The sequence below is a fragment of the Toxotes jaculatrix genome, chromosome 14, assembly GCF_017976425.1.
Source record: "Toxotes jaculatrix isolate fToxJac2 chromosome 14, fToxJac2.pri, whole genome shotgun sequence".
NCBI lineage: Eukaryota > Metazoa > Chordata > Actinopteri > Toxotidae > Toxotes > Toxotes jaculatrix.
This window is the reverse complement of record NC_054407.1, coordinates 4759293-4782939: the sequence shown is the minus strand read 5'-3', so window position 1 is coordinate 4782939 and position 23647 is coordinate 4759293. Positions and strand designations below refer to the sequence as shown.

The 23647-nt window shown below is 39.6% G+C and overlaps 1 protein-coding gene across 1 annotated transcript in view; it reads right to left on the bottom strand.

Annotated features, from left to right (window-relative positions):
- The window catches only part of astn1 (astrotactin 1), a 336997-nt gene that overhangs the window by 191379 nt on the left and 121971 nt on the right, over positions 1-23647 (bottom strand). The window contains exons 11-12 of the mRNA XM_041055289.1: positions 20960-21097; positions 9312-9462 (exon numbers count right to left, since the gene is read on the bottom strand). Coding sequence (XP_040911223.1) covers positions 9312-9462; positions 20960-21097 — 289 coding nt within the window. The remainder of the gene's footprint in view (positions 1-9311; positions 9463-20959; positions 21098-23647) is intronic.

The following is a 23647-nucleotide window of genomic DNA, read 5'->3' as shown; positions in this document are numbered from 1 at the left end:
ACAGCCGGTGGCCCTAATTCTCCAGTTGGGTGGCATTAAATCATTACAGAAGAAGAGGGTGCAACAATATGACAAGGCACGTCACAGTCTCCACACAGATCTGTTGCTATTTCTGTCTCCTCAGTTAAGTGGGGGCTTGAGTGCACATGCTTCATGTATGTTGTGATTTATTCAAGTTTTTTTTTTTTCCTCCATTGCACTTTGTCACATTTTGCTTTTATCAATACGCCAACTTTTTCACTTAATTCAGGCATAAGAATGTAAAGACTTAAGTTTTTCTTTCTGCATTTACAGCATTTTTTTTTTCCAAGCATAAACTGGAAACCACTGATTCCATGGACTCTTTGTTTAGCTCCTGTTCTTTCAGGCTGTAATAATGTGTCACAGCCACTGCTGCCGCTGCAGCTGTTGGTAAGCAGGTCAAATCAGCTTGCCAAACTACAATAACTAACTTCTAGAGTTGGGTAGATTTTTGGTTTTGCCAATCCGATCCAGCTAAAACCGAGGCCTGGTCTGATTTTATGTAAACCAGCTGACTCGACATTTGTCATATTGACAGATTCTGGCAGATTAGAAATTAGCCTACATCAGCAACCTGTTGGCGTCATGATGCTAAATCCAACTTGCACTGCATTAGCGATGAGCAATATGACAATGTGATTAACATTATGTTAGATATTATGTTATATAAACTAACAGAGCCACTATTATCTGACGAGCCCGAGCACAGTTTACTGCTGAGCCAAATGCCAGCAACATGAAGGAGATCAAATCTCCATAGAGGGAGGAGGTAAGAAGCTGATGAAAGAGGTGAGCTGAAAAACAGATGAGGCAACATGTAAAACACTGCAGGAAAAAAGTAATAGCAAAATGTGGTAATACATGCACTTTACATGTTCACCTGTAAAAATATCACGTCTCCAGGGCTGAAGCCTTATTTTATTAATAATTTTGATTTTGACATTTAATTATTTTGATGTTTAGAAGAAGAAAAGTTAAGTTGAGTAATTGTTGTGAGAGATAAAGACATGTCAATCAGTTGTCCTGCTAACTGGGGTGCTGCTTCACGCGCTGCTTCTTCTCCTTCTTCTTAGTGATTACTGGCAGTTCGGCAAACCAGCCCAGAGGTGCATTACTGCCACCAGGTGGACCGGAGTAGCTATACTCTCATTCATGAGCTCTCTCTGTCTCATTCTGTTCCACTTGGGAGCATCTGATATGAGTCAAGTGTGACACTGGCACAACCCTATTAAGTTTGCATTGTCTTTAGAACACCGGCATTATCCTGACCCTTTCAACTCACGCGGTGTCTGTGCCTCTCCTGCTCCCCATAGAGATAGAACAATCTCCGTGTTGCCTGAGAGACAAAAACTGAGGCAGAAAAGGCCAAAAATCACTCACTGCTGCTCCCAAAGCCTAATTGCTGTGAGCAAATGGTAATAATTGAGGGTGACTCAGATGAGTGTATGGCCCCTTTTTATTACTTCCTCTTTTTATTTCTTTACTCATCTGGATTTTACCAGTTGGATAAACTGTTTATAGAGATTTTATGAGGTACATCAAACTGAAACTACGCAAAAGCAGGATTTTGAGATTGAGGAGGACATTTTCCTACCTATTTTACTGAAAAAAACATGATTTACGTCCATGTTACCTTCACAGTTACCCCACAGCCTCTTCATCTTGATGGATTCTAAAAACGTGTCTTGTGTTCCTGTTCTTTTTAAGTAGATACTAACATATTAAATTAATTCATGAATCTTAACAAAAACCTCGTAAAACACATCTTATTCAACAATTACCCCAGAATGTATGAACCTTCAGAAGGTGCTTTTTTCAACCCTCTGAGTCTAAACACACTCTCCCACATAAATCCAATGACCGTAGGAGAGAAAACATCAGTAGTGACAATCTAATGTGCTCCTATTCCTCTTTAGGGCTAAGGTCTAGCTATATCTCTGCCAGGTATTGACTCCCCTCAACACTGCTTAGTGTCCCAAAATGTGATCTCAGTCAAGATTGGTTTTTGCTGCCTAAGGAGAACTGCACCAATACAAAGTGGAGAGAAGAAGTGCTTTAGCCAGCAGCATACAGTACAGGGCTGTCCAGAACTATTATTACAAACACCTGTCTGGTGAGAACGGTAGCAGACAATAGATGGTGTTTTCTGTTGTTATTATGCAGGATTGTACACGGTGTGTACCTCAGATGATGTTTCTGTATAATTCTACCCAGTGTTTGGCTGGAGAATCACGCTGGCAGTTGTACAGTATGTGGGTTTTAATCAAAGATGGCACAATCCAGTTTGGACTGGCTTTGTTGAGTGGACCAGTTGATTTAAAAATAAAAAACTCCATCATTGGGATGATGAGTAAGGCTCATTGTTTTTGGTTTCTACTGTTTTTTACTGACAAGGGCCAACAAGGACCTCTTGTCTGTCACAAGAGGACCCCTCTGTGGTATGTGTGGTTATGGTTTGTAGTTATCGATAGAATTGTGTGACATTATTGTAATTAGCGGTAATAAGTAGATAACTGCCCCAACAGTTAGTGGGACAACTTTAGGGAAAGACAGATATTTTTTTTATTGCATTGCTGTGGAAGCCATATGTTCAGACTGTTAATGTCCTCAGTGTCTCACCTTAATCTTCTATCAAAAGCATGAACAATGACAAGCAGTACTTCTGTATCTAGTACAATAATTTAGCACAACAGGCCACCAAGTATACTGTGGCTCTTTCTTTAAAGGGGAACTCCACCAATGTTCAGTTGGTATGCATGGATAACTGAATGACATAAGCATTTATAATGCAACTATGTGGTAGCATTGAGAGAATTGTATCATACATATTCTGAACTAAAAGTCTGGATATCTCAGGTTTTCACTATTCTGTTTTTATTTGTCTTTTATAAATCTTCTTTATGGAATTGCAATACCAACAGATAATCACTCTAAATGTTCACTAAATACACAATAACCTGTCAGACACTGTTTCTTGATACTGGTATTTGGGACATTCTGTAGAGCAGTAGAGCCACAACTTGCTTCACTGCAAAGTGGCAGTCAATGAAAACTGCTCAGTGTGTATCCTGTCTTTAATTCTTACAATTTGCAAAAACTGAGGGCATCTTGTTTGCTACAGCTTCCCTACCATGCACACACGCAATGTTAGCAGTGAGTGTTCCTCCATAAATCTGCTGAGCCCCCCTGAGAAGTCACACCATCTCTAACCCTGACCTGATGTACCATTAAACCTCCTTTGTATCCAACTCTCACCCAAGCTGAGAGCAGACACCTGGAAGCTTGACCCAGATTGTATTGACCCCACTGGCTTGATAGGCAGTTTCATGGCCCACTCAGTGGTCCAGCCATCATCAAGCTCCACTAGTCTTACAAATAGACACTGGATATATTAAACTCAGTTGTCACCATCATCGCCATTTATCATTTTAATAATGATTAATCATCTCACATCCTAATGTTAGATTATAGTAAACAAACGATTCTTTCTCCCTCATTGAAAAGTCAGGAATCTGTGAACATAACATCTAGACACAAAATGTCTCTCATCTCACTGTGAAGGTCATTGTTAGTGTATGTGCACAAGAGGCTTCATGTCTCCACATCACACCTTTGAAAGTCACACGTTGGACCTTGATTGGTCTCCAAACTTGTAGTAATGTTACACACACAAAAGTCAAAGGTGAGAAGAGAGAGACTTTCCTTCCTCTGAGGATAAATGTGAAAACAAACTCTAGTGTCAAACTCATGTCACAAGCATCCTTCTGCCCACTGAAGGTCAAACATTCAACGATAAAAACGCACAAGAGCCGAGAAATCTGAGCGACAAACAGGAGCTTCTGGGCAAACAGCTTCAGACATTCCATTTATCTTTACTCGTTACATTCTTTACTGTATTGCTTTTTAAGTAAAAACTCAACAACAATCACACTGAAACTTTAAAGCATTTCTGAAGTCAAGGCACCCACAGGCCAGTCAGTGTTTTCTTCAGCTGCCTGAATCAAAACACCTGCTTTGACTCTCTCAACCTAAAAGTTTCAGCTCATAGAAAACTGCACACAGAAAAGCGACACTTTTCTGCCCCTGGTAATACATAGGGCAAAAGTACAAAACAGGGGTACATATGCACACACACACACACACACACACTTTCAAAGCAGAGAAACATAGAGAGACCTATCCTATCCAACCCATCAGGGGAAAACAAGGTGTAATCTATTTTAACTTGGAACATATGTATCTATCTTAAGGATTAAATACAAGACTGGGAATCCAACCAGCGTGTAGGCACTCTGTTCTGTCACATCAAACACAGCCTTAATGATCTGAACGCTCATACCTTGTACCCACAAGCCTTCTTTCTCCACAGTATAGCACTATAAAGCAGACATACAACACAAACAGCTGTAAAACGCACTAAAACTGCACTAATGACGAGCATTTTGTGTGTACCACAGGTTTACACATCAAGCCACACACATGCACGCACACAGACACACAAACACACACTCTGAGCTGTTTGGACAGCACCCAGCTATTCTTGTCTTTCCATCCTTGTGGCAATCTGCTCTGTCAACAACATCCTTGTTTTCCACCATTTTGCAGCGCAAGACAAGTGACAAGACGGAGCTAATTAATCTCACAATCATCCTGTGATTATTACGCTCTCACTTCCACAGGCGCCACACGCCGCCTCTCCCCAGGAGTGCAATATATCAGCGAGACGGAGCGGGTCGGTCAGCGCCGACCGCCGGCATCAGTCGACTCTCACACAAGGAAAGATATTAAACGCAGACAGGACAGCTACTGGCAGCGCGGATGCAGACAAGGTGTTAATTGATTAGGGTGGAATCAGAGTGCTGGGGCCCAGCCAGTTTACCACCATTGTTAGATGGATGAGAGGCTCATTTATAAGCTCGACAGTCACAAGATAATTACTAAAACACACAGTAATATATGCAACAGCAGCTGGGAGCAGAGCGGTATGGTGATGGACAATATTGGGATGTGTTTTATTTGTGGGTGAAGATCAAAGGCTTAGCTCAACCGCAAATTGCATTAGATTAGATATAGAGTCGGCTCTTGAAAATTAGCATGATAATGACATGCCATTCAAATATAATGACAGTTAATTCAAGGAGATGTAATAAGCTATTTTTAAAGCTTAGGAAAACAGTTAGATCAATAAATATACAACCACTGTGGACATCTGTCCAAATTAAGCTGCACCAAGCCTTAAAGAATCCTTCCTTCACTCACCTGCTTCTTTCTATCTCCCTCCCCTCTGTGATTGATGACTGTGTACATTCAGGCCCAGATTTAGGTAAATAAAATTGCAGGGCAGATTTACGCTGCCTCTTTCATTCAATTTGTGCTCGCAATCTGTGTGTAATTAGCATCTGATTTAATAAGACAGCAGCAGCAGCACCTGGGACTGACCTCCAGGCAGATTCAGCAAATGGAGGAGAGCTCTGAAAAAAAAAAAGCAGCTCAGGAGCGGGATGAGATCACCAAGCTTTAAAAAAAATGAAATAGAGAAATGCTTACTGGACTGCCACAACTCAACCTGTGAAACACTATCCATTACTCAGTAAGTTGCAATATAACCTAAACCTGGCTGTTTATATAAGAATCAGAAAAGAAAACTTAGTTTATTAAAAACAAACACAGAGGAAGTGAGAGGAAGAAAAGAGAAGCAGATCCAGCAGAGCCTCAGAGTGGAGCAGGTGAAGAGATGGTTTGACTGATGTCTCAGTAGAATACAGAGGTAAATGCAGCCAAATGCAACAGATGTCTGATCAAAAGAACGCAATTACTGGCCTACTTTTCAAAATCCTATTTTTGTCCCTGTCATTTTAATTGATTCTGTTACTAAAATCTCTCTGATCGTCGTCTATTGACCGTCCAGCCGCCGCATGTCATGAAAACTGAGAGAAGACAGGAGCTGAAAAGAGTCGTGGTAAATCAGCGTCAGTTACTGCCCCACAGCAAGTGCTGCAACGAGAGCTTTACAGACTGCTTTGCCCTGGGTTTCACCTCACAGGCTACATACAGCATTGCCCTTTCATACAAATCAGCAGAGACTGACGACCTGCAAACACTACTCAGGGCCGCCAAAAATACTCCAGAATCTGTTAATGTTCTGATAAAAACAGATTAGAGTTGAATAGAAATCAAAGATCAGTGTGTAAAGCACAGATCTGTTTGTAGTAAAGATGCTAATGCAACATTTTCTATCATATTAGTCTCTATCAAGGCAACTAAATATGATTTTAAGTTTACTACTATATGCAGCCAGTTTCATCATCAGTTAGTTTGATTTAAATATAAGTGGGACTAAAAATGAACCTTCTATTTAGTTATAAATATGTTATCTTAGATTTTTCTTCTGAAAACATGCAGAGGAAGTGGACTTATTTTGATGACTTACTGTTACTCTGCAGTTGCACTGTTTTCAACATTAGCAAACAGCCTCCCTCACAGCCTCCATGGTTTTCCATCAGTATGTCAAAGATTTTTCATATAGGTGTCAAAGTCAAAATGCTTCTTCACATTATTTCTGAGTTGAGTATCATGATTCCCAGCCCACTGTGTTTATACACACTATGAATGAAGATGAATTCTAACAAATCATTCCAAGATGAATATTATTTCCCCACATTTGAGCAGTAGTTTAAATTTAAAAGGTAAAATAAAAGCTAGTATGCAAGACTTGCCATAAAAACAGACAGTGAAATGTACAGTTCCGCCCACGACTTCAAGCTTCCTTCCTCTGAAAATCCTTCATGTTGCTCTCATGGTCACTTTTTCTGTCTCTTATCTTATATTATCCAGCTCTAACTCAATGGGGCTCTACTAAAGTGAATTTTATAGATTTATTCCAAGTATGGATTTGTGTTTCAGTTGTAATTATAGTAGAGCTTAGTGATCATTTACAAATGAGGGGAAAACGGAAAAAAATGAGGAAAAGTACTGTCAGTAAGAGCAGAAATTCACTCTGTTCATCTTTTTTTTTCTTAAAAATAAAATAAAATAAAATATCAGTATTCTTCAACATGCTCACAGGGATGGAAATATAACAGGACAATAAATAATTAATATGAATAAAAAAAAGAGAGTCTCATGACAGCTCTAAGTGCTAGCAAGAAATCTTTTCACTGTTTCTCTTTGGATCCATGCGAGACTAATTTCAGGGAGAAGAAATTGGATTTTTTTTCTGATGCTTTTGGCAAGGATTTGCAACACAGTGCAACATAAAGAAGCAGCCTTCTAAACGCTGGTGAACACAAGCTGCTGTTTAAAAACATCCAGTAATTATGTTTAAAGGAATAATATCCCTACAAAATATCTGGACTTTCCCACATGAGGGAAGAGCAGGAAAAAAAATGGACGTCTCATGGACTAAGTAAAACATAATCAAATGCCCATGAGACTTCAAAGCCCTGGATGGAAATCACCACTCTGTCATCTCATGGTATGAGGATACCCATCCAACGGAAACTGGATGGGTATTTTGGTCTCTGACATTCCAGTGCAATGTTGTTGCAACTCAGTGGACTCCTTTCACTGCGTATAGCAATTTCAGAGAGTGGACATTATTTATTTATTTATTTATTTATTTATTTATGCGCTATTTATTTGTGATAAACTCCCCTAACCGGACAGCAGTGGCCTGACCGACGAGGACCGCGCGAACTGGGGGACACTTTCAGACGTGGTGAAATCTAATAGTTCAGCCTTCAGAAGCTTAACTGGATTAGCTATGCGCTAACTGCTAATATTCTTTGTATTCTCTGTTCGAGATTCTACTGATGTGAATCACAAACTGCCAAAATGAATCTTTGAATCTCTAAAGGGGAGAAACACTTGGTGGATGCTGAATGTCACTGTTAATAATAATAATAATAATAATAATAATAATAATGTTGGTGACTTTTCTTCTAGCTCCATCAACTTTGATGGACATGTCATGCATTTTTTAACACTTTTTTAAACACTTTTTTTCCATGGTAGAGACCTGCATCAGTGAAAAATCCCTAAATAAACTTGCATGATTCTATGTGAGCTTATAGGAGCAGCAGTATTAGTGAAACTACGTACATGAAAATGTCACTGCGCGAATGGAAATGGGATGTCCTTCATTTATATTACATCTTGTTGCAGCAGAATACAGAGGATGTTGTACATGCTCTTGATTTGTTGATTCATACATTTTCAGAATCCAAAAACCAGTTTCTATCTCCAGGAGAGCACACTGCTCACTGAGCCTGCTCATTTTTAGCCTCAATCTCAGGCTTAGTGATTAATGTCAGATGACGAAAGAGCAAGAGGGTGATCAATAAATGCACTTCAGTAAGTCTTTCACATGTCTGTCCACTGGCCAAAGTAATATTTACTCCTCTGTGCTAACGTCTGCCACAACACCTACAAATATAATTGCTTGGAAAGACATGTATATGCTCTAATCTATAAATAAAACATTTTCCTATTAAAAACATCGCAAAAGCTGTTTCCCTGTCCTTGAGATACATTATAAGAGATAAGATGAAGCATACAGAATTGCATAAATCGCATCTTCCCAGCCCACCTGAAAGGCTGTACTCAAGTGCATCAAAGTACTTGAAAAGAAATTAAATTGTTCGGGGGGAGTTGCTGCCTGACAGCTTATCAATAGAAGTGGGGGATTTAGGAGAAGCAAAACACTAGCAGACGGCGCTAAGATTCTGCAAATAACAAGAACGGCATTGCTGGAGTTCCCAGCAGATGGAGAAGAAAACAAACCTGGCTGCTAAATTGCCTGGTTGCTAAGCACCACCTGGAGGTAATGAATGTGTTGTCGGCCTAAGAGGCATATGAGACAAGAGGCGAAGTCAAACTGTCTACTCATACACATTACAGAGAGCAGGTCTGCTGCTTGTCCTTGGCATGGGTCATCTCTGTCCAGCGGACATGCTCATGAATATTTATACAGGCAGACGGACTTAAACACCGATGACCACAACAGGATATTTCACACAACATCAGGAGATGAACCAGTTGTAAAGAGGCCATATATGTGGGCATCAGATCAAAAATCCCTCAGGCTTAGATTTGTGGAGTTTTAGAGGTAAAGGAATTCATTCTCATGCTCTGATATTGTGTCAATGGTAAAAGGACAAGTAGAGACTGTGTAGTATCCCTGCTTTGAATCAGATTTATATAGAAACCCGAGGGGAGAGGTCATGTTCTGCTAATGTAGCCAATGTATGGGCAGCTTCCAGGCAGAGTTTCATGAAAGAAAGATGACTCACCACGCATCCGGTGGAGTCCAGCTTTCGGTCAGATATGCAGCGGAAGTTGCGGCTGCAGCCTCCGTTGTCTTTGGTGCAGTCTCTGACAGGTCCAAAAGAGTCCAGGAGAACTTCCAAAGAGTCAAAGGATGAACTGATCATCAGCTCCTCCCTGAAAAGGAAGAAAAAGCAGAGAAGAGAAGAGCTGTTTAGCTGTGTCCATCTATGTTTGTGTGTTATTACTGAGGAGGACTAAGTTGAGTTTTGACCATTTCAGCTCATTGCTGTTAAAAGTGAAGTGTGTTACACCAGGAGCAACATAAATGTATGTCTCAAACAAAACAGTGGTGTTGATCAACAGCAAGTCATCTGCAAGTGTTAACCTTTGAGAGAACGGAGGAGAATCCAAAATGAAGGAATACCAGTTCTCTGCCAGGGTAAAGAGAGACACATCATGGTATGGAGTCACGAGTCACAAGTAATAATATGTGAATATTTTGTCAGCTTATCAAATGCTAACCAGTCACATTAGCTTAATTATCAGTTGTGTTCGGCTTTCAAATTTGTTGCGTCAGCAATGTACTTGTTTGTACATGTTTCTGTTTTTATGTTTTTGTTTTACATCAGTCACCTTTGCCCAAAGAAGATTTGGGAAAGTGACATGGAGGACACAGCACCCTGACAGTCTTTTGGACTGTGTCCATATGTCTCCTTTGATGGTGAAGTAAACTTGTAACATTTTGGACAGATGTACAAAGGCACACAGAGTTAAAATATAAACCTGTAGAGTTACTGTGATTTTTTTTTAAATAAATGTAAGTACAGTAATTGTGAAATAACAATATCCTGCCATTGACCCTATAATACCTGATTTCTTTCTAAAATTAGGAAACTGGTAAAAGCACTGGTAAGATAGGTCTGAAAACCAAACAAATAAATACAAATAAAATAAAAAACATTTTTCCTCTCCCTGTCAGTAAAGTTAGTAATTTACGATATAGTTTCAATGAAGAGTTTCAGAAATAATACCTTCAAAGACAGTAATGTTTCAGACTGAAACTGAGCATTCAATTAGTTATACCTTGCTGTCAGCAATATGCCATTCGCTCTCATTAAAACTGATTAAAACGTCATGTTTCTTTAGATAACATTTATCTGGAGGGGAGAAAATGATCAACTGTCAAAGCAGCGTTTTAACATTTTGCTTTGCTGGAAAATCTGTGACACGTTGCTCTCTATTCAACTTATATATATAGCAGAGATGCCTATTTTCATGAATTTACGAACACTAACATGTTTAATTTATTCTGTGTAATCATCATGAGAAAAGCTATGACTTTTCACAGCACATTTGTTATGCAAAGTAGTAGACTTATGAGATGAAACGTGCTGAATTCTTTGCTCTAACCTTGCTCTGAACAGTCACTTTGTGTTTCTGCGAGTTTTTTGGTCCCTGTGAACCTCTTGCAAAGTCAATAAGCAGATCATCCAACAGAAGGACAACAGTATATGTATTTGAGATTGGTGGAGATGAAGGACAAAGCAGGGAGAACTTCAGCGTTTTCTCAGGGAATCTAAATTACAGAGCTATTTCTGCAGAGGAATTCTCCTGCTGATGATAAACAAGAACTTGTGTAATAGCATTGCCATGAACCTTGCCTTGGTAAAGAAAATGATGACCTCTCAGGAACTCACTGATTTTTTTTTTCCCCAACCGCTCATACTCTCCTGCTTTCCCTGAGAGAAAAGAGAGTGAGTTTCCTTCCTTTTCACAGTCGACTCGATGTTATCTTACAAACCAATTTTTCTATTATAATTGCCCATTGCTTTGTTGTCATTTATTCAGAGGGGACCTATGGAACAGAGCCTCGGCAGATGATGAAACTCACAGCAAGTGTGAATGCTAAATTATTTGGGAGCTCCAATTATAGTCAGGACACATCTGCAGACTGTGTGCAACACGATTTACCATTAAACGTCACACAAGACAGAAAACGTTTAGAATCAAGTGGGTGACTCTTTGAGGTTTCTACAGCATCCATTAACTAAGAGTGGTACTAAAACACTAAAACACTGTGGTGTCAGGAAAATCCAAACGATTTATTCCTTTAGGAGCATAAATGTGCTAAGCAAATCTGGTGGAAGTCTGCCAATCCTGTGTGCGCTACTGACATTTGTTCTGAAGGTAGGCACATGAGAAAAGCTTATTAGATAAATAAATTTAAAGGGTAAATTCTCCTGGGAGCACGTATTTCGTGTACACAGTTAAATTCCGTCCTAATGGGGCCTCTCATGAAATGGTCAGGTAGTTACCGAAAAATATTTAAATGAATCAGCAGAATATCATGAATATCTACAGCAAGTTTCATTGAAACTGGCCTTCTAACATTATTTTAGTTCCACCTGCGTTAGATTCTCACCATGCAAGGCTTCTGTGTTACAGGGGCAAAAACCCACACAAGTCTGCAGTTCTTTAAAGGCACTGAGAAGCTTTTTTCTCAGTGAGAAAATAACTTCCTGCCATGAGAGACCTATGAGAGTGCTATATGAAAACTCTATTTTCTGCCAAAATGGGACTCAATTGACAAAAGGTGATGTCACATACATCTGCGCACCAATTAGGATTTAGCAGCATTTTAATTTAAATCTGATTACAGCCCCTGATTAAGTAGATTAGCCAGGTTTTCGAATGTTAATCTCATAATAAACAGAACCTAAAGATGTTTCTTTATCTGACCTAACTGGTGCTACAGTCAGTCTCACAGATCACCATCGCTTTATTACACCATCAGAAGGAGCTACCTCATTTAACCTTTTCAGAAAGTCATATGGAAAATTTAAGTAGATGTGTATCCAAAATGGTGAAAATCAGTTAATTATACCGACTTCACAGAAATAATATCCATCTGCAAACTGGAAAAGTTCATTATTATATTACAAACACATCTGATTTTAAATAGAAAGAAAAGAAACAGCGCGAATCATCATGACAACCCACATATAGGACACTCTTCAAATGAATGGCCATTAAGCACTACCTGAAATACATTTAACGTTTTGTCTAAGACAGCTGTCTGCACTTGAAAGAGGCAATAAAAGTAAGCCTCAATTATGGGCACCATTAACATGGATAGCTAAACAATGGGAGGGTTACGCGTCAAAACAAGCCACATAAAGAACCATTCATTCAGCCCATTTACCACTGAAAAGTACCTTTAACGGTTTAAATGTCAAGTTATGCCCTGCAATTTACTTACATTAGTTAGTTATTCAGTTCAGAGAGAGAAGTAAAAAATACCATCAACAACGAAGAGAAAAAATGATCAATTTAAAGGTATTTCTGAAGATAACTGCTTTGACGTGTTTGATGTTCAGACTATGGAAAATGCGAAAGCCTTCTGTTGCGGTAAAATCCAACCAATTAGTGAAACGAAACACATGATTTTTTTTTTTTTGTTTTGTTTACATCAAGATCCAAACATCGTTTCCTGACAAACTAACAAAAATATCTAAAAATCTCTTAAGTGATAAAAATTCCTTGACCCTCCCCTTCAAACTGGATCCACACCAAAACTTAAAAGGTTCTCTCCTGACCTATGACCCGTAATCTCCACCAAGTTTGGCAAAAATAGGTTCAGTCTCCTGCTGACAAGTAAACAAACAAACCAACAAAGAGACACAAGTGAAAACATAACGTCCTTGGCAAAGGTGATAAGAGAAGCACATACCACACACATTAATAAACACCAACATCATCTTTTCAGTACAACTTCAAGTCAATGCTACAAAAGCATTAATGAACACAACAAACTAAGATTGAGTCCTCATCCAGTCATAACTGTCATGAAGCCAGCTAATCAAGCGAAGGAGGATCAGGGCTCAGTGCTAGACAGAGGCTCAGGAGCAATACAGAGTGACAAATGATTATCAAACATGGGGGAACGCAGCTCAAAAGCAGAGTAAATCTGCAGCTTCAAGAAGGTGTTAGCAGTGTTTCCTCGTGGTCCCAGGGGAAAGCTGCAGATAGCGTTCATCAGATCATAGATCAGAGAAAATGAGTTATTTACACAGCGGCTTGAAAAAAGCTGCCAGATGAAAATAAAAATGTTGAAAAAGATGGGGGAATTGAAATCGGTTAGCACGGAGTAGGAGGGTAGAAAATTGCAAAATTATACCCAAAGCTGAATAAATTTACAGTAAATAAGATTTGCAGAAGCATATGAAACAAAGCGAACTGCAATCGCGTTGACAGAGGTAATCAAACAAGGTTAAAAAAAAAAAAAAAAAAAAAAAGCATGACCCTCCACAAGGCCCCAGGACAAATCTGACAGATCACAAGATAAAAAAAAAAAAAAGACTAAATGATGTTTACATTTTCTGACCTCTCTCCAATCGTTGTTTTCCTGTGAGATACTGAAAGAAAAAAAAATCTACACCCTAATGACTTTTATTTAGTATAAATATGTTGAAAAATTGAACATATGTTGAGATAAATAGTTTCTTTTCCCCATCGTCCTTTAACTCACAAATTATACCACTGTCTGAAAGTAGATGATTTTTATTGTAGACCTTTCTCACAGGACATTCTGCCACCTAGCTGTGCCTGTGTAGAGAAAATTACCGTAATCTGGGGAAATATTACGTTAATCAGAATTATTATATGGAACCACTATAATTTCAGAGGGGACGTTATTTAACATTCTTGGTGATCAGTCAGTGTCTATGATTCACACATTAGCTTTGGGAAAGAATATGGCAGGGGATGTATGCAACAGGTGAATAAAACAAACGATGTGACATCAGTGGAAGCAGCTGGTAAAAGCAGTGATAAATTTAGAGCCATGTCTGGAGAGGGAGGACTACTGTAATTTCTCAATTTGCCTGGTTAGCAGAGAAGAAGTGTGTTACTTGTGTATCCTTTGAATGGTAGCAGCTGAGTCAATGCGTGGGGAAGATGGTGTTGTAGCTGCAGTGTTGTTGTTGTTGTTGTTCAAATATGGATACTTTATCCAGCAGAGGTCAGAGGTTGCATGCCTTTTGTCTTCCTCTTAAGACAGTTTCCTTAAATACCTACAATCTATAAAACTCTATAGCTTTAAATAATAAATAAATCTTTAATATACAAAGTGACAAATTCAAACAATAAGAAAAATAATAAGGTAATGGCATTGTAGCATTTTAGGAGCAAAGATGAAAAAAAGTTTCCTTGTTTGGAGAAGAGCAGAGGAGACAATCAGAAGGAGGGAGGTTTGAATTGTCGGGGGGGAAACGTCCTGTTGTGAGGGATGAGTGGCTGTGAAGTTAGGAGTGAAGACACACACTACAGTGGGACAGTTTCCTCCTTGGATTCCCTTTTCTTTTAACCCCATCTTGGAGAACATAGTACTCCACTCCTCTGACTAATGTTCCACACAGATTGAAGGAACAGCTCTAGAGGTTAAACACTGGTCACAGCAGAGCTGCAGCTCTCCTCCTGGTAGAGAGGCCTGTGTAATCTCAAACACGCTCTTCCAGGGCCATTAGCAGTCACTTGTTCATCCGGTCCCATCTCCTGCCTCCTCCAAGAGAGAGTTTTGATTGTCTTAAATGTAAAAACACCAGTTGTTGTTTGGTATCTGGTCTGAGCAGCCAAATGGTCTCAAAACTAATTTACAGCCGTGGGAAAGGAAACAGAGTCTTTGACGTTTGGAAAGGGGTTAAACTTTTAGGTGTAGCATGGAGGGCATCGCGCAGTGTCTTGGAGTTCTGCTCACAAATATCCTTCAATTCTACAAGACAGGGTCTCTGGTGAACAGAATGCAGTCATTTTTAATGGCTCTGTTTGACAACTCAGATTGCCACATGGGTAGTGTGTCATCAACATACAGTGTGGACCTCAATCAACCGTGGAATAAGTTCTTTGTTTTCTACAATCTCTGCCTACATAAACCATATATAGTTAAAAGAGCTCCACCAATTTAGCACTGAACTCCTATTAAACTGTCAGACTAATGACGGACAGTTTAAAAAAAAAAAAAAGATCAATATCAATGAAGCAGAAGTAGAGATATAATCTTTTTGGATGTTTTCATCTTTCATCATCATGTTTCATCATTTTTTTTTATTATTCATCTTATCAAAACCTCGCACCTATGTTACCCACAATGCAACTTGACCACAGACAGTTCAGATGGAGATTATATGTTGTGCTAGTAGTAGCTAATGCCACATGGATCCTACAGAGGTCTTGTAAGCTGTTTCTTTCTAACTTCACACCCACAGATTCTTTTTATTTTCAGCCTTGCAGCCTTCACCCTAACCACCGCTGACTCAAGTGACATCAGACTTCGCACAGCTCCCTCTGGAGTCGCAAAGGCTTTACACAACTATAGATATGCAGTAGTTACTCCCCGACTCCTGTAAACGGACTCTCATTTTTAAAATCTGCAGAGTTCCCTTTTAAACTACAGTTACTGTTAGGTGAGTGAAACCCATTGGTTAATAAAAAGGCAAATATTAATCGCAGATCTGTGACGTGACACAAACTCCTATCTAATTAAAACCAGATGCACTACATGCCCCTGAATCCCATTAACCTCCCCACACCTACTTTTCACCTCACTACAAAAAAACTGCCTCCACCAATGGCACTGAACACTGATATTAGATGTAAATCACAAGGTGCAGAACTGTCCAATACGGACGTAATTACTTAAAACACTGGTCTGCAAACACACATGACACTCTGCATGCTGCTGTGGTCTCTGAAACAAGGAAAAGAAACATTCTAAATTGATTTAACTCCCCCAGTTTAATACATACACTGTGCATCCAACTGTTCAGCGACAGCCTGTTAGTATGTAAAAATCCATGCACCAGGACTTCTGGGTTATGACTGCTGAGGCGAAGGAAGCGACTCAGCCTCTATTCTCTGTAACTGACATAAGGATCCTTTGTTTAACAGACACATGCTGTAACTCTAATAATTTAAATACCTATGGTTTCTGTCAGTCACGGGCTAAAGAGTTGAAATAGTTTTAACCAGCTGTGGCCCGGCCAGCGGTTTTAATTAGCGTCACACACAGCTGGAGCCCAAGCTACACATGAATACCTCTACATCAAGTCATTAGTAACAAGTTGGTGATTTATGCCCAGCAACAAGCACGCATACTTTCTTCTGATAATGCAGCGTTTTCTAGTTTATGTTTTGATGCGACATGAACTGAGACCATATTTAATGAAAAACCGCAGTTTCTCTCAGACGCTTTCTCACACCCAGTCAAGCACTACAATCAAACAAAAACACAGGAACAATAGAATAAAAACAGATGTAAATAGGAGGATATAAATAAATTAGTAAAATCATAGAATATCTGGATAAAATCATCACACCAACAGCATTGCACCAACAACAAGTAAAATACAAACAAATAATGGCCACAGTGTTGTCAGGCATGTCTACATGAAGCTAAAGAAAAAGTTTGTTTTAAACCGGGTGCGTGGAAAGGAGAGCTTGTCATTGGATGAACAATTCAGAGGTCTAACCTGGTGTCAGTCCATGCAGAGCTTTAAAAACTAAAAGAAAAATAAAAGAATCTTAAAATCAATTCTCTACTCAATACAGGGGAGATGTGGTCTTTCTTCTTGGTACCAGTGAGGAGTCTTGCAGCTGTATGTTGAACCATGTTGACTGATTCCTACACAGACAGGACTGCAGTTGTTGAGTTGAGAGGAAATAAACACATGAACTATAGTTTCCAAATCTTTAATGGACTAGAATGATTTTAATTTTGCAAGTGAAGCCAGTGCTGACAAGCTGATCTGTTTGTCAAATTTTAAACCAGAATCAAAGATGAAACACCAAGGTTTCTTCATGTGGGACATTACCTTCATGACCGAGGCCCGAGGGCACTGACTGTGGTTGCGGAGTTGTCAGCAGGGCCACAGATTAGGACCTCGGTTTTATTCTGGTTTAGAATAAAACCAGAACTAGAACTGTCCCTGAATGCCAACAACATGCTTAAGGTGGTCCAACAGGATAGAGCAATCCACTGTGTCAAAGGCAGCCATGGTGTGTCCTTAAAACCTGAATGAAATTTATCCAGTATGCTGAATTTGTCCAAGGTGAGGAGCCGAAAATGACTTTTTCATGAATCGTGGATAAAAATGAGAGCTTTGAGACTGATCACTAATTATTAGAAACACACTGATCTAAGGTTCTTAGGTAAGGTAAGGTTCTCAGAGGTTGAATGACAGTGTGTGGCAACTATTACTAAAAATGTCTGGTGTACATCTGTACTACTTACTGGAGTTAAACCCATTTAGCATCAATTACTAACACAAGTAAACATCACTTCCAGTATCTTACTCTCTTACTGGGATTTACGTGGTACTCAGGAATAGATATTTTGTGAAATTTGCTCCATGCATTGAAACATAAACATATGCACAGCAGAAACAACAACAACAACAAAAAAATTACAAAAACCCATAGCTGATAAACAGGACTCTATATATAATTAAACCCTATCTTTTTAGCTACGCTAGCTATGCAGCTCTGAGATGAATTTCTGTCTGCTGGTCCACCACTTTGGTTCAGACAGAATTATCTCAACAACTATCAGATGGATTTGCATTTGTACAGACTGATGTTTCCTGTAGTCTCCTTGGCTAACCTCCCAAGGAGACGTTAATGTAGGGGCACGGAGGGAGAGACAAGAGACAAAAATACTGTGTGAGGTGATTGTAAAACACCTGTAAAAACAACAGGAAGTTATTGCAGTTTGGCCCCCTGATTTGGTCCACTTATTATCACAGTCAACAGTCAAACTGCAGCAGCGGTGGTGTTTAGACACATGTAAGCAATTAGAGTAGTTTAAAACACTTAAAGTGTCCAGTAGCCAGAATCAGCATCAGAAATCCCACTCCTCAGAGGCGCCGCTCAGTCAAATCTGACCACACATACTTTTTAGATTCAGTGGGACTTCCTTAGGCTATCATTATCTCAGATTATCTCAGATGTCCATCGCGAATAAACATCCACAAATGTGATTAAAAATCACAGAAAAAGATGCTCATTATAACTCCAGAACTTGCCCTGAGAAACATCACATTTTACAGTTTTCTCCAGTTCCAAAGTATTCCAGTTGATACTTGTCTGTACATCCATGGGTACATTTCAAACATAAACAACTAACTGCTGATTCAGTATACTTTTGATGGTGCCAGTTTCCCAAAACTGTAAACAGAGCTCAAATTGTAGCCCACAGGTATGTAACTGACTCCAAGGCAACTGACTTCCTGTTTACATCCCCTAAAGTATGGGAACTGTAGTTCTAAAATGTGAGCATGTGATAGAGACGCTGGTTGTCTCAGCCCACAGTGTCAGACCTTGAAAACCCCCTGCTCTAGTGCAACCGTGAGATTGACTGAGTGAGTGTGATTGTGAAAAGTCACAACAACTACGAGTATTTTGTAAATAGCAGATGTTTCATAGAGATCATCTGGTAAGCAACTCCCTTCATGGATGTTTCATCGGTTTCAGCCCTCTACATCACCAGAGGGCTCAACTGTGAGTCCTTGTGTCCCAGGTGCACCCCTTCCACACCTGACCATCGCAATTTATATTTCAAGGCCCGACTGAGCTCTATCTACTTTTCATCCAACCCAGGGACTGCTTCGTGGAAAGAATAAAAAAAAAATAAAAAAACTGAATGAATCAACCCCTCAACCATTATACATAACAGATCCTGTCAATGGAACTGTTATGTGCGTTATTTTTAAAGGACAGATTAAGAAAAAGGAAGTGACAGTGTTGGAAATACTGTGTAACTGAAACTGTAATGTTCCAAGTTCAATGTCAAAATCAAAATCAGAAATCTCAACAATTTTGTAAACAAAATAACTTCACACACTCGGTCCACTATCCGTTTCTGCCAAACATGCTCTGTGTTAGAAACTTTACACACTGCTTTTGATAATTAACTGGAAAAGTAAAAATAGCGCACACGGTCTCCTGAAGGCTTTATTTACTGACAGGCTTGACCTTCAGTTTTATTTTACAGTTTTCCCGCTGTAGGACTTCTCCACATCTCAGTCATCCTCAAGCTTAAAATTAGCTACGACTGATATTCCTTGAGCGCCTACATGCTAATGAGAGGAAATGATGGGGATATTCATTTGAGCGAGACTAATTTTACCTGACAGAATTTTCACAGGGCAAATAACCATCAGCAAATTAGGGCAGGATCTGACACGGTTGTGCACACTAACGTGTTGACGGGGCATGTTCCGGCATACACTACAAGACAATTCCCACGACTAATTACATTAACCTACCTCTTCTCTGCAAACTAATCCTGTTCACGCAGAATTTATGCTACAGCATAATGCTGTCAAACCAGCAGCACTCACGTTAACACTCTCTGTGAGTCATAATGCTGCTGACCAATGAGTAAAGCATGTCCAACAGCAAACAAAGTGTATGGGTCTGTCCTTCACAAGAGGTAAAGCATTGGTAGACCGGGATGTTGCCATCTTTAATGCATCAAGTCCATTGGAATCACATTTACAGTAAATTTTATAAAACCATGTTTGGCTCTGCACTGCTGGGTTTAGGCCTATGTACCCAAGTCAGACTTTGGGCCTGGTGGTGTCTTGTGCCACTATAGATTAAAAGGGGATCAACAAAAAACAAGAGGCTCTATTCCCTGTAATGTCCTCAGTCAATTTCATGGATGTCCAATCATTAGTTTTTGTGATATTTGTCACAGTTGGCGAAGTGTGTTGGCGAAGAAGATTTTTGACAATGGTGCAAGACAAAAAGTGAGGGAGTCACCAAAAGGAAAAGGAGCCTCTGGGTCAATTCATAACGTGTCTGTTTAGTTACTAGGATGTGTGGTTCTGGACCAAACTTCTGGACTGAGCAGCCTCACCTCAGTGCTAAGCAAAGCAAAACAGCTAAATAATTCTATTGTGTCACTGCTGTCAGCCGAGTCCGGTTTAATACTGCAACGTTGTTTTGCCTCATTTATAGCTCTCTTTGCAGCCCAGCCACAAACACAGTCGCTGCGCACAGAGCAGATTTTCTTTGAAGGAGTTATGAACCATTTAACAATCGAAATGCTCTTTATGGCTATGAATTGCCAAGCGATTCGTTCTTCCCCTTCTTTTTTTTCTGCCTCTTTGTAATTGATTATGTGTTAGGTCTTTGAGTTTTATTACCTCCTGAATCATGACTGCTAAGACTTTTGCATCAGCCTCACAGGGAGGCTCACAACAACAATAATTAATAAAAAAATCACAAATGCTGATTAAGTGACAATACAAACACTGAGACGTGTTCAGAGTCAGCAGCAGATGTATTCTGCGAGGGGTGCTGGTGCTAGTGGTGATTTGGGGGAGGGGTGGTGCTATGGTGGTGGTGGTGGTGGGAGAACACAATATGTACTTTTTGTATTGTGAAGCTTCATCACAGCCAATAAAACACAGAATGGCCAGAAAAGCGTGGTAATACTTCAGCGCAGCAATGAAAGGAAATGAGCTCTAGCACCGTTCAGTTTGGGGAAGCTGTCAGAAAACTCGTACTTTACTTCACAACCTTATGAAATGTTTCATTCCTTTAGCTGAACCTTCTCACCACTACAAAGTAACAGTGAGTGAAAGGGGTACCAGTAAGTGTCATCCCTCACCGTACATCCACCGCATCCTCCATGACCGTCATGTCCGTCTTACACTTGGCTGAAGGGTTGATGGCGAGCTCAGCAGGGGGGATGACGAAACTTTTACTCAACGGCAACCACATTCCCTCTCCTAAAGTGTATGTGAACCTGCAGAGGACAAGAAGGGTGTTTAGACAAGTAAGGTTACAGGCTTTGGATTTTTTTAAAAAAACACTTACACAAGGTGAAATTGGTGGAATGAAGATGGAAACAACAAAGAAAACGGGAAAAAAATGTGTCATTGCAGACAAAATGACATTAACTGTGCAGCACAGAATCTCATTCTGGGGTGTGCTGATTCCTTCAATGAAAACTTCGGACTTTGGACCTCTGGGACCATGACTGTGGTGCCCCTGAGCAAGGCACCGATCCACCCCAGCTCCCCGGGCTCCCCAGGCGCCTTAGTTAGGGAAGCCCTCTGCCCCAGTGCTAGTGCTTGTGTGTGTGTTTCGTTCACTCAGTGTGAGTAAAATACAGAGACAACTAATTTCCCCTGTTTGAAGGATCAATAAAGTAATAAACTTAGTAAGTAATAAAATTATTTGGGTTTGAATCTTTGAAAAAGGATTGGAAAGGTTGTGCTCAGTTTCATTCAGTAATTAAGAAAGTCTAGTAGAAATTGGCTTAAACGTGAAATAAATTATTTTTTGGTCACTAGAGGGCAGCTGAAACAAACACTACACTACAATCAGTTAAAAGTTTATTAGGAACATCTTATTAAAACTAATGGAGTCTGCAATAAATTCTCCTTTCATGAAGCTTATTATGTTCAGTTTTTGTTGAAACTGAGTTAAAAAGGAGCTGCTTCAATAGTGTGATCATTTTGGAGACTGTAGCATGCTGTTGAATGGTATTGTGTTATGTTAACCCCATTCAAAATAACGATGGTAGGCCAAACAACAAAAACTCAACATTATAATCTTCATCATACCCACTGTATACAGAACAACATTAACATGGTAAAAGTAAGGTCTGTATTTTCCTCTGCCAGTTCCTGAGGGAGACTCTTTAGCTGCTAAATGCTCCACCATGTTCACCAGCTTGTCACTAACTTTGCTGTTTGATGCCAGGAAAGTAGTGTACAGTGACAACAGCAACGACAAAAACTGGGAGCTTTAAAACCAAAACAATGAACTGAAAGAAGCTAAAAAAGAAAGAAAGAAAGAAAGAGTTAACTGCAGAGTCAGGCTTCAATTCTGTCTGGGTACAAGACTATGAATGACTCCTTTCACAGACAAGTACCCATGTAATCAATTGTTAATGGTAGCAGAGCCACAGATATGTAGACTTTTAGTCTCTAGTGTATGGGTCAAGCTCTAAAAACCCTGGATCCAAAAACTCCCTATAATGCAACCTGAAAGCATCTTTCATCAGACCCTCGCTGTCTTCTTAATGCGTCCCCAGTTTATGATGCACTCTTTCAACTCAAAGTCTGAAGTCTCTGAGTTAAATTGAGATAAACTTCCTGACATCATCAGGGTTGTTTTCTCAAACTTTTGAAAGCTACAAGGACCACAAAAAAACAACAACTTCTAAACAAACTTCATATGTAAAATCAGTGACGTTAACACTACATCAGTGTCTAGTCTTCCTCAGGTGCAAGAACAACCACTGTGTCACATCAAGACGGCTGCTTTTCAAAGATGAATGTTTTTGCTGCATCAGTGATTCTGAATAATGGTATCAAGGTGGTTAGAGGTTATTTATTTTACCTTTCAGCAAAGTTATTCTTTTTGCATAACTCTTTCTTGAGCAGAAGGACACTGTGCTAATGGACGCAATGCATACTTAATGAGAAACCCTGAAAAAACGGGGGAAATAAGAGTTTCCCCTGAGACAAAACAGGGCTATAAATCTGTAAACAACAGATGTCTGGAACAAGGGCTTTAAAACAATTCTTTATTTGTGAGTCAATGAATATCATCAATCTTTAAACACACTGCACATTTAATGTAACACTTTCAACTTTAAGTTAAACAGTCCACGCTGATTAACATCAAATGCATTATTAGCGCCGATGAATTATACATGCGTACTCGCAGAACAAAAGAGAGGAACTTGTTGATTAAATGGTTAACAACCGTTTTTATGCAGACTAAACACATTTCCTCGTTCACAATTGTTCAATTTGCATTTAATAAAATGCTAAGTTAGCATACGGAAAGGGCAGTGAATCATGGGGAATGCACGCATTACCAGTCACTTTAAGAGCAGAATGATTAAACCACTGAAGAAATAGAACACTTAATTACATCCACCCAATTACTCCCTTTGTTTCAAAGTCAAGTTTTCAGTGGATCAAAGTGCTGCCGTTCTTCCATTTAGTGTAAAACCCTGAGTTCTTGCAAGTTATTATAGGGTGGTAATATTACCATATCAAAATGGCAATATTTCTGTATTATTTATTATTTTCCTGGAAGCAGTTTCCTCCTCTCACACATGCTATTTCACCATTTCTTAAGGGGCTGTGTACAACAGGAGAACTGAAACTCCCTGTGATGCAGTATGACGTATATAGGTGACCACAGGACAAATTAGCACCCACTTAACAAGCACTGCTTTATGGACAACTGGGGACTAGCTGCTACGTGACTTACTTGGTTCACCCTGAGAGAAAGTGGAGGTGGAAAACACTAAGAGTTCTCGAGAGAAAACAGT